At 38.2% G+C, this 18,582-nt stretch overlaps 1 protein-coding gene across 5 annotated transcripts in view; it reads right to left on the minus strand.

Moving 5' to 3' along the window:
* Positions 1-1,794: 1,794 nt before the first annotated feature.
* OMA1 (OMA1 zinc metallopeptidase) overlaps positions 1,795-18,582 on the minus strand; it is an 80,325-nt gene continuing 63,537 nt past the window's right edge. For 4 of the 5 annotated variants that reach the window (XM_025912483.2, XM_086717117.1, XM_086717116.1 and 1 more), the window contains exon 9: positions 4,918-5,372. In XM_025912483.2, coding sequence (XP_025768268.2) covers positions 5,160-5,372 — 213 coding nt within the window. In that variant the 3' untranslated portion in view covers positions 4,918-5,159. Of the gene's footprint in view, positions 2,007-4,917; positions 5,373-18,582 lie in introns of those variants that run through there. The other variant, XM_086717118.1, reaches the window with a different exon arrangement.

Raw genomic sequence — 18,582 nt, forward strand, 5'->3', positions numbered from 1 at the left:
AACTGACTTCAGACCCATGTGGCCCAGGATGAGGTCCCAGGCCCCTTATGGTCCACAAAGATGGTACTGGGAATCTTTTAGCTATGCTTAATATTTCAGAGAGCCTAACTAAAAATTTTATATTTTCTCTCACATAATTAGGCCACCCAGACTAATTAAAATCACAAATTTTTCGGGGCGCCTGGGTGGCGCAGTCGGTTAAGTGTCCGACTTCAGCCAGGTCACGATCTCGCGGTCCGTGAGTTCGAGCCCCGCGTCAGGCTCTGGGCTGGTGGCTCAGAGCCTGCAGCCTGTTTCCGATTCTGTGTCTTCCTCTCTCTGCCCCTCCCCCGTTCATGCTCTGTCTCTCTCTGTCCCAAAAATAAATAAACGTTGAAAAAAAAAATTAAAAAAAAAAAAATCACAAATTTTTCTCTTGGCTAGAATTTTGATAGTACCAGAAATCACATGATGATCAGAGGTCCTGATTGGTGTTTGATGATATCACAAAAATTCTGAGACGTGCAAGCAGGATCACACTGTGACTTGTGCCCCACACCCAACTAACTCAACTCCTAAACAGCCAGCATAGCAAGAAACCCTAGTCACGAGTCTATACCCTCCACTCCTTCAAGACAGAACTGTGTGCTGTAAAAGTCCATGCACACAGTTGGGTCATACAAAAGGGGTCCTTGATTAAAAGGCTGGGAGTCACTGGCCTACCTCTAAAGGCTATTGGTTCTTGGATAGAAGTTAGGGGTTGGTGTAAAGGGGTATATACTGACAGGGTTCCTTCCAGTAATGAGGTGAGAGATATTTCTCACCACAGATTAAGGAACTCTCTAGGTCCGAGTAAAAACAACGTAAGGAGCACCTGAGTGGCTCAGTCGGTCAAGCTTCTGACGCTTGATTTGGGCTCAGGTCATGATCTCATGGTTCATGAGTTCGAGCCCCGTGTCAGGCTCTGTGCTGGTGGTTCAGATCTTGCTTGGGTTCTCTCTCTCCCTTTCTGTCCCTCTCCCCTACTCTCTCTCTCGCTCTCTGAAAATAAATAAACAACAAAAAACCACATTATAAGATGATTAATAAGAATTTTAGCCCTCCCATATATGAATGTACTTAAATATTTTTACCACCTGTCATAGAGTATTAAAATGAATGCATTTAAGAGAAAGGAGGGTTCCCAAGGGAGGGGTGAAGGAAATGAACACTCTTCATCACCACTTCCTTTATGAGATTTGCCACCTGGAGTAGCAGTAACTAGCTGGAGAGCACAGACTTTGGAGTCAGCAGATGAGGGTTTGAATCTCAGTTCTGCCACTATGAGCGGAGTAGTGCTGGGCACACAGTTGCCTAGTATCTTTGAGCTTTGGTTTCCAGTTAAAAAATGTAGGTAACACCTCCCTCCACAAAGAGTGTGGTATTGCTCAGAGAGCACCGGATTACAAATCAAGAACCCTTTCCTTCTGATCCCAGTTCAGACGTTCACTTGAAGTGCATCCTCGGGTAACTTGACTCACTCCTCCAAGCTTTAGTCTTCTTCCTTATGAGTAAATAACACCACTTGTCCTTCCAATCACATGGGCTGGTTTTGAGGATAGGAGCAACGGAAAAAAAATATCTTACGGATGATAAAGCAAATACACTAATGCAAATTTACTATCAACAGAAACAAAACTTAGGCAATATTGTTTTTGCTCAGATTAAGTTATCATTTCTGAACCAAATCTGCAAAGAATTATCTTGTTTCTTTGCCTGCTGAAAGAGGAGAAACGTAACAGGTTTTTATTTCAGTTACTGAACAGGCGCTGTGGTTGTATGTGAGCCACTCTGTTTGTAGGGTGCCGACTGTAACCATCCTCAGCTCCAGCCTGTCGGGATCACCCGTCCCCTGTGGTGGTTACTGTTTCTGGGTTGCTCTTCAGAGATTGCAGTTAGTATTCAAGGTTTTGTTTCAATAGTTGCAAGGTAACCTTGGCAGCTGCTCGCAGCCATCTTGACATCAGCAGGGAAGAGTGAAACCAGAGCTGAGAAAAATCACAGAGAAAAAGCCACTGCTCTGACGATATCACAATACTCTGGACTAAATCATGTCCAAAGCTAGTGTGCTTCTGGGCTTTTTTGTTAGGTGAGGCAATAAATTTTGAGGTTTTTTTTTTTTTTCCTGTTCTTGCAAGTAAAATAATCTTAAGAAATACACCATATAACATCGAGCAAGTTTCATTAACCCTCTCAACTTCACTATCCTGATCTACAATGGGGGGTAAAATAATACCTATCACACACAGGGCTGCAGTGAAGTTCATCAGTGCTTGAAGCACGGTGTTTGGTACAAAGTAAGCCCTCAATAAATTGTGGCTATTTGTATTATGTTTGGCGCTCTACACATTATGCTAAATGCTTTCAGTACAACACCTTCCTTAAGCATCATGTCAACCTCACGACAATCTTTTTTCTTATATAATTTTTTTTAAGTGTTCCTTTATTTCTGAGAGAGAGAGAGGCAGAGTGTGAGCAGGCGAGGGGCAGAGAGAGGGAGACACAGAATCCGAAGCAGGCTCCAGGCTCTGAGCTGTCAGCACAAAGCTTGACGAAGGGCTTGACCCCACGAACCGTGGGATCATGACCTGAGCCAAAGTCGGATGCTTAACTGACTGAGCCACCCAGGCACCCCTACAAGGTAGGATTTCTTATCCCCATTTTACAAATGAAAAGAAAAATGAGGGTTAGAGACTTGAAGTGACTTGTCCAGGGTCCTATGGCTACAAAGAGGCAGAGATTTCATAACATATAACTGTTTCTCCTTTTTTATTTTTTTCATCATCCTTTGCCCCGGTGATGTGAAGTGTACATCATCAGTAAAATACCAATTGGATACCTATGTCAAAAATCATTATTTACCAGAGACATAGCAGTAAATACACATATTCTTTTTGAATTTAGTTTTAGAGGACACCCTTACAATGACCCGGGTTACAGGGGAGTTTAGATTGAATTTGTGCCTTGTATTTACTGGCATCATGCTCCTAACAACTGAGAAACTAACCAATGACACCTAAATCCTATAGGCACATGAACAGCCCTGTCAGTATGGTATGCAACTAAATGCAGAGCTTAGAGGTCTTTTCCATATAGAACTTAGAGCATATGTATACATATTACATCCAACTATTTAATTTCTCCTAAAACCCTGAACCGAAATGTACCATTTCTTTTGTATTTTGATCCCATGGGTTAAAAAAATGTCTTTTTCACAGGCACTATAAAGGGATTCTCTTGATACTTTCTCTGTTCCTTCCGACATGTCAACTTATATATGTTTCCTAGGAAATCCAAACAGTACAATTAGATGTGATAACGGGATGGAAGGAAATATCGACTAGGGCCTCCACGACACTATTTTCTCAGGAAATATACAGGGAAATCTGATGGCGTGTCTTACTGTTTACCTCTAGGTGACATTCTCCAAACGTCTTTACACGTTATGGAATGCCTCAGACAGGACTGCAATGACTACAACAGTTAATCTGAACCTCCTCCTTACAAATGTTATCTTGTGTGCAGATCAAGAAAATCCTTCCCACTCATCTGTAGTAAGCCCTGGAAAATATAAGCAGCAGCCCCTGAAATTCTCCTCATAACTAGGTACATATCTTGTCTAAGGAGAGGTGTCAGGACACATCCCAAATGCGAAGTCACGGGCTTTCAGAGGCAGCGGGGAGAGGCTCCACTGTCCTAAATTGCCTCACCCCCTGCCTCTTCGTGTACATTTTTTGATGGAAAGGTGTGAGAGGAGTGCCTAGAAAGTCATCCTGCAGGTAGGTGATCCTGATTTTATAATTAGGAGATTTTTACCTATACTGAAGCCCTATATGAGGATGCTAAGACACAACCGAGGATGGCATTTGTTCCCTCTGATAGCATAGTTTTAGATATCTGAGAGCTGTGGAGACAGACTGATCTGCAGCCAGACAGATGTAGCTCTGTTCTTTCTAGGTGAGAGTCCCTGGGTGTACCACATAACCTCCCCAAGCCTGCTTCTCACTGTAAAATGAGGCCACTACAACCTACCTCATGGGGTTTTGGAATAAATGGGTCCAGCTCATAGCAGACAGTCAATAAAAGATCGTTTATTTCCCCTGCAATTCTCTAAGAAACCATTTAATGTAATGTGTCTTTAGAAAAATGTCCCTACCAGGAAGAGAACCTCAACATCACTAGACTGCATCAGTTTGGGAGTAGAAATAATTTTATACACATAATAATACACTTTAGAACCCTATTTCCAGATTTCCAGAATATACAGTAATTTCCGAGTACCGCTCGGGCTGTGCCTAGTGCTTCTTCTCCCACCTCCTTCCAACCTTTTACTGATGTCTGCTGCCCAGGGAGGTCAATTTGTGGGTGGCACCTTCTCCCACATCCTTGGTGGTACCCTCGATGACAACAGGGTGGTTGCCTTCTCTGAGAACCCCCAAGACTCCCAAATTGTAATGTCGTGAAGGAGCCAAGATGACACAGCTTTGTTAGGACTTCACAACATTAGCAGCACACTGTGTCTGCAAGGAAATGACCCTACCTCCTTGTTGTGTTTCTCACTGTCACTTGGACCACAAAGAGCACTCCTTTTGCCTATGAAAACAGCTTCTTCAGCTTCTGCCTAGACAGTCCTTTTTCCCCTCAGAGTCCATAAGAGAAGACCAGTAAGTTCTCTATCCCAAGGTCCCCTGTTCCACATAATCCTATCCAAGTGCAAATCAACTTCTGTAAACAGTGCTTCAGACTGATGGTCAGTTTCCCAGTTCACCATAACCACCCAGACTTTGAGCTCCAGTTTAGGTTCAGGTGGAACTCTCTCTACAACAAGAATTACTGCACATCCTGACTTCTCATCCACTAGAGGTCTGCCTCCAAATCAAAACCAAGTATGAGACAGAGTAAAACATAATACAAATTTATTCTGTGACATTTTCTTCATTGAAGATATTTTAAAATAGATTAAAACACATCAATATTTCATGAAAATACCTAGGAGAAGAAGTTAGGTAATACCTGTAATATACATGATTTGACCCTGAATATACAATTTTTGTATTTCAAACATCATTTTTTTAAAAGGAACATAAAAATGGTAAGAACTGCTGCATTCTTCATATATCCCATGTCTCATAAATTTTAATTCAACTGCCAGTTCTTTTCTCAACTATATATGTTAAGGGTATTTGCTTCTGATTTTGAATGGTAGGAGTATCCATTTTCTGTTTCTTAGCAGTGATATTTAGGTCTTCTTTTTCCGATTCTTCAAGAAAATGCTTCATGCTGAGTTTGAACAGTAATCGAGGGTCTGGTCCAGAAAGTGGTGGGCAATTACATATCTCTCTAATTTTAAGGGCCTACAAATGAAGAATACAATACTCTGTGTATATATGTGTGTGTGTGTGTGTGTGTGTGTGTGTGTACATATATATATATATATATGTACACACACACACACTATATATATATATATACATATATATACACACATATATAAATTTATATATACATATAAATATATACATAAATTATTCCAGTAATTCCTACTATGCTGTATGCAAAACAGTGAAATATAAGAATACATTCTATATTTTTGGAATAAAAAGTATCTTAATTACAACATGTGAAAGAGGACCATAGAGACATTCCTGGTAAATAGTTACATTTTTATTATTTGTTTATACAATAATATATTTGAAAAAAATATCTGCAGTGACTGTCTGATGTCCTATTAGGGATAAATGAGAGGTATCGCTATGATTTCAGTCACACTAGAGCTGACTGTGAGAACACCATTCAGATTTAAAAAGATCTGAAGACTCTAAGACTTTCTCAAGGAAAGGAAAACAAGAGGATATAGAAATATGAACATACTGAAGAAAGATACATGTAACTAGGACAGTCTGAGGGAGAATTGATGCTAATAACCTACAAGATTAAGCAGATCAAAATCATGACAATTTTTAATTCCCGGAAAAACAAAATACTACAGGAAAAGTAATCACAGAATGATGACATGGTTCAGTTGTGACTGGTGTTTACAGTTTTAAAAATAATGAATCTTGATCTACCCCAAATCACAAACAAACAACTGGAAGAGGGAGAGCTGGATACATGTGGGTGCATGCACAGGTGTATCAGTGATAAAGGAGCCCTTCGTTCTCATCCTCTACAGGGAAAAGTAAATTGGAAATGCTTAAACTGGAAAGTTAGGAAGTAGCAATATGACTATGTGATGGTAGACATAGTGGGAAATACCAAAAGAATTATTTAAGAGCTGGAAATGGTTACCCTTAAAACTGAGGGCAGGTAGGGGGATTGGAGCTTTAAATAACTAGACTTGAAGATCTATGTGATTCTTTACAGTGGTTTCATAAAGGACTTTAAGACATAAAAACTAAAATAGTGAATTAAAAAAAAATTTTTTTTAATGTTTATTTTTTAAGAGAGAGAGAGAGAGAGAGAGAGAGAACACGAGCAGGGGAGGGGCAGAGAGAGAGGGAGACACAGAATCCGAAGCAGGCTCCAGGCTCTGAGCTGTCAGCACAGAGTCCGACACCAGGCTCAAACCCATGAACCGTGAGATAATGACCTGAACAGAAGTTGGGCGCTTAACCGACTAAGCCACCCAGGTGCCCCTAAAATAGTGAATTTTTAAAGCAAAAACATTTTATATCTAATGGGGGTTAAAAGAAAGATATTTAGGGGAGGGAGCTAGTTTAGTTTCTTATTACTTATAACTTTAATTTTTTTTCATGTTTATTTATTTTTGAGAAAAAGAGAGACACAGCGTGAGCAGGGGCTGGAGGTGCAGAGAGAAAGAGAAAGAGACACACACAGAATCCAAAGCAGGTTCCATGCTCTGAGCTGTCAGCACAGAGCCCGATGTGGGGCTCGAACCCAGGAACCAAGAGATCATGACCTGAGTTGAAGTCAGACACTTAACCAACTGAGCCACCCAGGCACCCCACTTTTAACTTTTTTATAGTGATGGATGTTAAGGGATGTAAGTAAAGCTGGGAAGGAAACAATCAATGTTTGTGGGGATAGTAAAATTTTAGAAAGATTAGCCTACCAAGGTCTCACTGTTAAATACTGATGGGGGCAGAGAGGAGGAGGGGTAGCTGGGGAGAAGACCTGAAGGCTGAAGGACAAGAGGGAAGAGGTACGTGGGTACCTGGAAAAAGAGCATTCCAAGTACCAGCAGCAGGGATGCAAGGACCAGAGATGGGAGTGTGCCTGGACTGTTCTAGAACAGTAAGGAAGCTAGCACAGCTGGAGCAGAGCAGGGCATGGGCAAGAGCAGATTATGTAGGCTCTCACAGGTCACAGGGTTTTAGGTTTTACTATGAGTGGGGCTGCCTCTGCTATTTGTGGGGTCCATGGCAAGAATATAAACACTCAGATACCATATGTTTAAATATCTAAAAGCAGTAAGTCAAGCTAATAAACTACTGTAGAAAACATTTTCTATTCTCCCACTTTGAAAAATACACATTCAAAATGACCCTGAAGGCAGGTACAAAACTAGAATTCTTGAATTTTGGAATGTGTAAGGTTGCAGGGAACCTACCCACTTCCTGTCACTGGCCTGCTGTCCACTCCCTTCTCCTATCCCTGGCTTCCTGGGCACTATGAGGAGCTTTGTGTGCATGTGTCCAAGGGAAGAGATCCACACAGGCCCAGAAGCAGGCTCAAAAGTGTTTGGGCAAGGAATTCCATTATCCCAAATACCCACAGTGCCACATGGTAGGGGCATAGGTTCTTAGATGGGAATATTCCTTTAAGTTCCAAAGGAGAGAAGGGCATGCAACCAGAGGAAAACCAGAAAAAGGTCTTCTAAATGGGTAATGCCAGGGCAGGAGCTTAGATCTAGGAACACTTCTGATTCTGAAGAAGGCTATGGTTTACCAAAATAAACAAAGAAGAAAAAGCATTGAAGTGAAATTCTGTGGTGACAGGGGTCTCGTCTGAATTTTCTTTCTATCTCACAATCATCTACTGAGCATTAAAAAAATGTTCATTAAACTTAACTGAAAAATCAAGAAAACGTTTCACAACTATAGCACTGAAATAAACAGAAAGTCAGACCCTCAGCAAAATGGTGACCTACTGCCCAAAGCAGAACACCTTTGAGAGTGTAAGATGCTATTAAAACTCAACTGAGACATCAGGCACAAAATGAGCCTGCCCTGGCAAAATGGGGACACGCAGTCCACTCTTGCTTTAACTCCTTTACAGCCATGCTGATGTCCTTTTCCAAGTGAGAAGCCGCTATGTTATGGTTGCTACATCACACGCCTGAGACCTTCACTGGTGTCAGTAAAGGGGCAAGTATGGAGCCTAGCAAGTAACAGCTGGTAAAGGTGAGTTTAGCAATGAGAGATGCAAAGCAGCAAAGGGAAAAGCAGAATGCCATCTAATCTTTTATATTCGGTAAAAGCTTTTCTCTTTCCCCTAAGTCCTTTTAATTTTTTTTTTTCAACGTTTATTTATTTTTGGGACAGAGAGAGACAGAGCATGAACGGGGGAGGGGCAGAGAGAGAGGGAGACACAGAATCGGAAATAGGCTCCAGGCTCTGAGCCATCAGCCCAGAGCCCGATGAGGGGCTCGAACTCACGGACAGCGAGATTGTGACCTGGCTGAAGTCGGATGCTTAACCGACTGCGCCACCCAGGCGCCCCTCCCCTAAGTCCTTTTATTCAGTATTTTTACATAGTTCTAAATGGCCAATATTTAGAACACCACACTGAATGATCTGCTAGGTATACATCAGTCAGGATACATAGTCATGATCCCTGCCCTCACACAATTTACTTTGCATTTCCCCATCACTGGGCATTTGAATTGTTTCCACAGTTTCATTTTGTTTTACTTGGCTTTAATAAATGACCCTATGAAAATCTTTGCTTAAAAAAAATGTTATAACTTCCATTTGGGTTTACTTGAAGTATACCTGCCAAAAGAATGATGTGAACAGAGTATACTTTTAGTTTATACAGGACCAGACTGCTTTCTATCAGAAAGGCTTTACCAACTTATAATGTCTTCAGCATACAGGCCTATTATCTAAGTTATTCATAATCAGTATAACATAAGATTTCATGATTTTTAACTAGATAATAACCATATAATTCCAAAATTAGAAACCTTAGAAATCATCAGTTGCAGTTTACAGATTGAGGAAATTTAAACCCCAAAGAGGTTAAGTGACTGGCAGGGAACAAAAAATTGCTTGGCAAATGTTTATAGCAGCTTTATTCATAATTGGCAAACCTTGGAGCAGCCAAATGCCCTTCAGTAGGTGAATGGATAAGTAATCTGTGTTACATCCAGACAGTGGAATATTATTAAGCACTAAGAAGAAATGATCTATCAAGCCATGAGAACACATGAAGGAACGTTAAATGCATATTAAGTGAAAAAAAAATCTATCTAAAAAGGCTACATAGCATATGATTCTGACTATATACATAACATTTTGGAAAAGGCAAACAATGAAGACACTAAAAAGATCCACGGTTGTTAGGGCTGAGCAAGGAGAGAAGGACAAATTGGCAGAATATTTGTGGGGCAACGAAACTACTCTATGTCATACTGTACTGGTGAATACAAGTCACTATACATTTGTCAAAACCCACAGAATGTACACTAAGAGTGAACCCTAATATAAACTATGGACTCTGGGTCATAAAGATGGGTCAGTGTATATTCACCTTCTGTAATAAATGTACCACTCTGGCACAGGACTTTGATAGTGGGGGAGACTGAGCAAAGGCAAGGGGTATATGGGGAATCTCTCCTGTACCTTCCATGAAATTTTGCTGTGAACCTAAAACTGCTCTTAAAAATAGTCTAATTTAAAAAAAAAATTTGGGAAGAGGCACAAAAGTAAGAAGACTTAGAAAAAAAAAAAAGGGATGAGAATCTACTTCTGTTGTTTTGTTTTTAATCCTCTTACACTACATGCTTTTGTACTACATTTTTTGCACCACATTGTTTCTTGAGTAAATCTTTTACTGAATAAACGTACTTTTGAGATGTCTGACCTACGTTTAATTGCTAGAAAAACTATATATTCTTCATAAAGGTATTCTATGAATCTTTCTACATGTGTGAATCCTCTCCTCCAACTATCGATCAAGCAAAATCCTATTAGACCATAGACATTTCTATCAAATCTTCATCTATTTTGCACAGCAAGATTTTATCACATATGTTGGTAAAATATTTTTATTTTCTACTGTCCTTTCCACATTTATTTTATTACATTTCAGGGTGTCAACATCTTTTATTTTTATAAATTCAAATCTATCTTATTAAATATAGCTTCATCTCCTTAAAAGTCAGCAATATTTTCCCACAATACAACAAGAATATGCCTTTCTGTTGCCTTTACTTCGTTTTCTGCATTTAACTGTATGTACTCTACATAACACGTACTTAATAAATACATGGTGGATTTTAAACAAACACCTATAAAACACAAGCTATGAATAAATCATTATAATAAATGTCATAGGGAAAACACTCTTTAAGAATCGAGAGTCTAAGAGAAAGCAGGAATGTATTCTAGTAACAAAAATATACACTTCTAAGAATCCCAAGGAAGATTTGGAGTTAAATATGGAATTAGCCAACCTAAGGATTCCCACTAGACATGAAAGAAACTAACATATACTGTTCATTTTCTATGTGCCTTGTCCTGTACCAGGTATTTTACTTATCTAAATTGGCGTTATGATATGAACCACTTTTAATATTTATTTTTGAGAGAGAGACACAGAGTGTGAGCAGGGGAGGAGCAGAGAGAGAGGGAGACACAGAATCTGAAGCAGGCTCCAGGCCCCGAGCTGTCAGCACAGAGCCCGACACAGGGCTCGAACTCACAAACCGTGAGATCATGACCTGAGCCGAAGTCGGACGCTCAACTGACTATGCCACCCAGGCGCCCCTGATATGAACCACTTTTAAAATCTTGGGCCTGATGTAGAGTATTTGTCATTGAAATGTCTTAAAAGAGAGAGAGGCAAGGAGAGAGGGGAAAAGGCAGGACCTTACGACACAAATACTTAAGTATGTACATAAAACAGGAGATATTATCACAATTTTACAGATGAAGAACCTGAAGGTTAGATTAGGTAACTTCTGCAAAGTTAGGTGGGTGGTAGATCCGAATTAAAACCCAAAGCTCCCAAGACCGCTGCTATTTTTATTGTACTTCCCTTAAGCATCCTTTTCCCATTATCAACTATTAGTTTGCTACATGCTAAATTTCCATGAGGGAATGTAACTGCTACTCAACTGTACTGCCCAATTTTTCTATTTTTAACCCAGTATTATTTAGCCTATCTTTCCTATTATGACCTAGCATGCTATCATTTAACAAATATTCATTAAGCATCTCAGGGACTGTCACAGGCTTTATGGATACAATAGCGAACAAGGGCCTTACATTGTAGGGGAGGAGACAAGACAATAAACAAGTGAACAAGATCACTTTCGTTGTGTACATGAAGAAACAAAACCGTGAACTTTCTTAGAGAGCAGCTGCATGGAAGAAGGGCTATTTGAGATGGGGGGAATCGAACAAAGCCTCCCAGGGGAAATGACGTTTGTGTAAAGAGCTGAGGGAAGAATATTTCAGGCAAGAAGATTGAGTAGAGAAGCTGTGAGGAGGAAACAAGCACAGTGTGTAATCACTGGAATCAAGGAAAACCTGGGGGAGAGGGACACATGAAAACACTGGAGAAGGAAGCAGTGGCCCAATCACCTGACTCAAAGACTAAGGAATTTGGATTTTCGTTCTAAATTCAAGAGATGTCATTGAAAGGTTTTATGCAGGGAAATGACATTGAAAAGACTGTTCTGGCTGCTATAATGAAAACAGGCTGTCGGGGTTGAGGTGAAAATGGAGCAGGAGGATTAAACATGAGCTGGCTGCAGTGAATTGGGGGAGCGGGGGATGCTGGTGACTTTACTAGGGCTGTAGCAGCAGGGATGGAAAAGGCGAAGTCACAGGATCTTCTTGTGGGAGGACACAGAAAGAGGAAAGAGAGGGATCAAAAAGGATTCCTGAATTCTCTCCTGTGTTAACAGCATTGCTTTCATATGCTACCCACGTATCTGAGGATAATTTGCTTGCTCTGAGGAAATAATTATTGTTACTTGGCACTGTATTGTTTGTTGGTTCATGCCCAGTCCATAAATTCTTTTAAAGGTATTTTTTTAAATCAATTTGTGAAAACAAAATGTTCATAAAATGAATAATTAACAATGTCCCTTTTTTGAAGCTAGAGTTAATTATTCGTTGAATAACGGTTCTTCAAACTTTCAAAAAATTCTTCAAAGTAAATCCCCACCAGGCCTAGCTAGGTGCTCTTTTCTTTGCTAATTTGTTATGACTATGGATTTCTAATACAGTCGTTTTTATTTATTTGATTTAATTATACCTTACCTCTTTCCCCGAGAATTAATTTGAGGGGGTACATTCTCGTTACAATTTCTACTTCTAGATGTACCCACATAGGCAGTTCTCTCTCTTACACATACACTTATGCATGCACACATTTTAATTACTTCTGATCTTGACCTGAGCCATTAATTAACACCATCTACCTAAAAATAACATGCTCTCAAGTATTTTGGTTTTCCTGCATTTTAATTATTGTAGCTTTTCTACTGATCCTATTTATATTTTACTCTTTGTCTGTCTGATTCAATAATTTCCACTTTGACACAATTTCTAAAACAATTAACTATTAAAATTTTGTTTATTTCTACTTAATTTTATTTTCCCTGTCTGGGGCACACTGTATTTCTCAATTTCCTTTCTCTTTTTCTCTATTACTAATACAGACATTTAAATTGATAATTTTTTGACATATATGTGTGACACTCAATCCATGAAAATATAACTACAACCACTACAAAATTTTTTTATTTTAAGGCATGTTCTCACTGTTTATGGATTTCTTTATTGTCCTATATATACAACAATTTTAATTTTCTTTTTTTTTTTTTAATTTTTTTTTTTTTCAACGTTTTATTTATTTTTGGGACAGAGAGACAGAGCATGAACGGGGGAGGGGCAGAGAGAGAGGGAGACACAGAATCGGAAACAGGCTCCAGGCTCTGAGCCATCAGCCCAGAGCCCGACGCGGGGCTCGAACTCCCGGACCGCGAGATCGTGACCTGGCTGAAGTCAGACGCCTAACTGACTGCGCCACCCAGGCGCCCCAACAATTTTAATTTTCATGTAGTTGCCCATATTTTAATTTTTGTTATATTAATTTTAATGTACTATGTTCTGATAATTTGAACCACAACATTTTTATATTAAGTATACACGTTTCTGCCCAAGTTAACGACTAATATTTTTATGAAAGTTTTGTATTTTATGTATTTGTATTTTATGAAAAAATACATCTTTTTCCTAGCATTTCGTTTTTTATGTCAGTTGAATCTTATTTTTCATATTTTCAACTCAATTCTTTGTTAATTCCTTACTTGATCTGTAGTTTTCTAAGAATAGTAGGGTGGAAGCTATAATCACAGTCATATATAAACAAACTAAACTACATACTCTATCTAATTCTTGATCGTCAGTAGATTCTGGAAAGAGAACTGCTGCTGAATACTTCGTGGCATATTGTTTTATGTGTTCCATGTATTAAAGTTTCTTCTATTTCAAAAGAAAGAAAAGCTGGTTTGGCTAGATAGCACACTCGAGTGTATTACCTCCATTGTTCGTTGTTTTATCTCTTTTCCCCTAAACTCTTATACTTCTCCAAAGTCTAAAAGGAAAAATTTAAAGTCATTCTTACTCATATGTGTCTTTAAATTTTCTCTTTATATATGGCAGCTTGTAAAATCCTGTCTTTGCAATGAAGATTAAACACTTGATAGATTTATATACCTAGGCAACATCATTTCAGGGATTCTCAGCCATAATGCTTTGGGATTCTTCTAAAAGCCCACTCTGAGAAGTGTTCTCTAAATCAAACATGTGATACAGAAATCACAGTCAAAGAAACTAAGGCGTAAGTGAAGGTTCTGGACTTTACCACTGTTATATGCAGACCGACTTGTGTCTTTTCAGTATTCTTCCATTTTTCAGATATTTTTTTTAGATGTGGGTCTTTTAGTTTGGTTGTGCTAGGTTCCTTTATCTCCAGCATCAATAAGTCTTTGCTCTGGGGCATCAATTCTGCTCTTCCCAGCCTCCACTGAAACTTTTAGAGCTTGTCTGCTGTATTCACAAGTTTAGCAATTTTCTGGAACGGATGTATCTTACGTTTGTAAAATCATTCTTTCTTCTTCTGTCACTTTCAATGTAGTTAGATCAGCCTTCTCATGCCAGCTTCAGGGGGCACCTAGCCTGTCTTCTCCAATGCAGTAAAGCTTTTAAATTATACCTGAGACTTGGGGTTTTTGTTTTTTGTTTTTTTTTTCAGATTTCTCTACTCTTTGAAGTTTATCCTACTGGAAGAAAATGGGCATTTCATGGGCATTTCAGAGGCTTTTTGTGATTGTTATTTTAGATTTAGTTTAGATGAGGGTCCTTTTGGTGTTATTAGTTAAGGGCACTCAGACGCTAAAACGCTAAATGTCTTTTAAATACAATTACCTATGATCATCTTTCTTTCCAACTATTATGTACTACTCATCATCATTGTGATGTTTTAAAAACCTCTCTTAACTACCTCTTAAATCTACTCTTCATGGGAGAAAAATGTGGCTGCAACATCTTTTATTCTGTTAGATTTGATTTGGTTGGTCTGAGCTCCTTCTTCACTGTTCTATATAGATTCCTCCTGAAGACGCACATACAGGTAAGCCTTTTAAGACAGAGGACAATGATAGTCCCCTCAATCAAGAAACTTCTCAGGTTGATGAAAACCTGGCTACAGAGTCCTAAAAGCATCACCCCACAATCATGTGCTGGCCATACGAGAGAAAACCATGTTGACAAAGGAAGGGTCAGGCCACCACCATTCAAATCCCTGATCAAATGTGTCAACACTAATGTGGAACAGCCAGATTAAGGGAACCCTAATATGAAAAGCATAGCTTCACTGCCTATAAAATATTCTTGTCAAAACTTAACTTCTGTCTATAGGTATATAGAGTAACAAGTGTTAAAAAAAAGAACGAATAGGCCCAAAATAGAGTCACCTCTGATAAGCCCCACATCATCAAACCAAGACTTTAACTACTAATCTAACTGCAGTTTCAACCTCTTCCAGAAATAGAATTTTAAACCAGTAAATCTGGATTTTCCTGGTCAGCACTTAGTGAGGTAATCTGCCAGACAGTCCCCTTCTGTCCCCCAAAGAAGGATGAGGTAACCCCTCTTTCCCTGTGCCCTTCTGCCTACAGAAGTCGCTATTTCATTCAGCTCTTTGGAGCTCCTTTCCATTGCTAGATGGGATACTGCCCAATTCATTAATCACTGAATAAAGCTAATTTAATCTTTAAATTTACTCAGCTGAATTTTGTTTTTTAACACAAGTTAGGTTAGACAATCTCACCAAAAAAAACAAAACAATCAATAAATATAGACTGTGGGGCTAGATTTGTTGAGCAAGTCAATGGCATGTTTAAAAACAAACAAAAACGGGGTACCTGGGTGGCTCAGTCAGTTAAAGGTCTAAATTCAACTTAGGTCATGATCTCACAGTCCATGAGTTCAAGCCCCATGTCAGGTTCTGTGCTGACAGCTCAGAGTCTGAAGCTTGCTTCAAATTCTGTGTCCCATCTCTCTCTGCCCCTCCCCACTCACACTCTGTCTCTCTCTCTCAAGAATAAGCAGTAAAAAAAAAATTAAAAAAAGAGAGAGAGAGAGAAAATAAATACAACAAGGATGATGGCTATGTGACTACTTAAAAATAACAAATCCTTCCATGTATATAGAAGCCTGACAGGATGATTTGATTTATTATCTTTACTTGAAAGACAAACGGATGACAACAGAAAATAAAAACCGAAAAAAATGTGAAAGACTTGGAAATGGGCAAAAAAGATCATCGGGGTATCCTCTCCAGTGCATCCTTCAGCGTCACCTCTGCCTTTCATGGTCCTAGAGTTGTTTTACAACTCTGTTAAGTAGTAGAAAACTATTAACAATGCAAATACTTATCCACAGAAATGTAAGTGAACCATCTGGTGGAATGCAATTGATTACTACCTCATAACAGATCAATTTTGCATTTATTTGTAAAGTCATTTCAGCATTCCTACTTGTCTATATTCTTATGGTTCTTAAATTCTCCTGTAAGCTCCCTGTAACCTATTACTGGCTCTTTCAGTAATAGTAAGTTAAAGAAAATCTCAGATATTGTTCATCTTATATTTGCGTAAGTCATGATTTTACCTTAAAATTTTTTTTTCCCTCTAATTCATTTTCTTTCATAAACTGCAATGAAAATTGGAGTCGGATTAGTTTTTTAAGGGGTCTAAAAATTAATTATAAACAACTAAAATTTTAATAAATACAAACAATTAAATTTAAGGCCAACTTGGCCCAGGTCAATTTTCTTCTAGAAAGATAAGAAAAAGTTTTCAAATAAATTTATAATCAAACACTCCTGACGTGAGAATGATATATTATGAAATGGCTGTATTTTATTCCCAGTAACAACTGAAGTATTTATGCAACTGCTAGTGCACATCAGGACTCTTCTGGGCTCTATATATCAAGGAAAAGTTATCAATTACTCACTCATAAAAAATAAAACTATAATAATTAGGTTTTAAAGAAAGAAAAAAAACAGGAGAAAAAAAACTATTGGCCACAGAAGCTTTATAATTAGGTTAAAAGCTTCCTTTGAAAGTAGAAACCAAGTCATTTCAAGAGGGAAAAAAAATCACCTCCAATTTTTTAATGTTTTCTAAAGATATCATACTTTTCTTTCCTCTAAAAGCATTTTTTTTTTTCCTAATAGCCCATTCACTTCAGCCTCAAGTAGATACACATCACATGCACCATAATGTTTTTTTAAGGTTTTAGACAATGTTACTGTCAGGCTTCCTGGCTTTATATGATTCAGAGGCCAATTCAATTACAGCAGCTGCTATGATATTTGCCTTTTCCTCCATACTCTCCACGTCAGACAAAATGAAATTCTGTAAGGTGAACAGTGTATGCTTGTGTACACTGGCCAACAACGACATTTCACTTCAGTGTTAAACACTCGTATTTCCTAACTCGTGAGATGTTTAATATTAACGATTTATGCATTTACTTTGTCCAATTATAAATGCATAAGAGAGATTTACAGGAGTTCAACTCCCAGCTTCCTGAAAGTTTAAAGAATTCAAGATAAAATGAGATTAAAATGAATGCATTTATAGCCTGCTAGCAGCTATAAAAACTGAATGTGGTAAATTTGAACATCAAGATTTAAAAAACAGTTTAAAAATAAGGCTGACATTGAAAGCTCTAAGAAACATTAAGAAATAAATCTTATTCAAAATTATTATAATAATATAACCCCAAACAACAATAAGGCCATTGAAATGTTTTTCCTTTATATTCTGTCATTCTCCACCTCTTCCCCCTAACCAAGAAAAGGATGGCAGAGAGTAAGATGGTGAGAGAAACAGAAAATAAAAAATTCAGTCTAAATGCTTTTGGTTATAAAATAAATCTATCAGGTAAATTTCTACCCTGGGTTATCTTACAATTTCCCTTATTCACATCTATTCATCCATATTTTATAACAGTCTTTATAGGAAGAAAGTTAAATAACGTTATCTCTTTCAAGGACAACTTATGTTATACATAAATTTAAAATCTGAACAGTGTAAGTAGAATTTTAAAACTGTCATACCACTAAACATCAACAGGTTGATGTAACATCTGTTCTTCAATTTTTCACCTAAGTTGTTATGGTAACCAAAATACGTGGAGTATTTGTTTCCTAAATTTAACTGATTATTTCAAGTAAATAAAATTATAGCATATCATCTTATTAACTACAAATATTATTAATACTATAACCCTATACTTATCCTTTTTAAATGCTAGTGAATTATATTTAATAGGCATTTCTACATGCTTTGTACACATTAAAAGAATAGCAAGGGTATATGTTTTTTCTAACTTGGGGGCATTTTCTTGATTTAAAAGCAAAACAACAAAACAAATAACTAGTCTATTTTCTAAACAATATACTAAAGTACTTCAAAATTATACGATTTTAGTGCTTTGTAGGAGCTATAGATCACATTCTTTCCAAACATAAGTCAATCCTATTACTCTTCTAGTCCCCTGCTCAAAATTTTCCACTGGTGGCCCATCTGTGAGCAAAATCCAAAGTCCTTACGTTGACTACAAATCCCACGTTCTCCCTTGCTTCCCCATCCAGCCACACTGGTTTCCCTGTAGTCTCTCATATACACCAGGCTCACTCCTGCCCTAGGGCCTTGTACTTACTATTTCTTCTGCCTGGAAAGCTGTTGTCCTAGGAAGCCACATGGCTCATTCTTTCATTTATTTCAATTCTTCATTCAAATACCATCTTCTCAGTGAAACCTTCTCGGACTGGCCCCATTTCAAAGAG

The sequence above is a fragment of the Puma concolor genome, chromosome C1 (assembly GCF_028749965.1).
Source record: "Puma concolor isolate L17-30 chromosome C1, mPumCon1.1.hap2, whole genome shotgun sequence".
Taxonomy (NCBI): domain Eukaryota; kingdom Metazoa; phylum Chordata; class Mammalia; order Carnivora; family Felidae; genus Puma; species Puma concolor.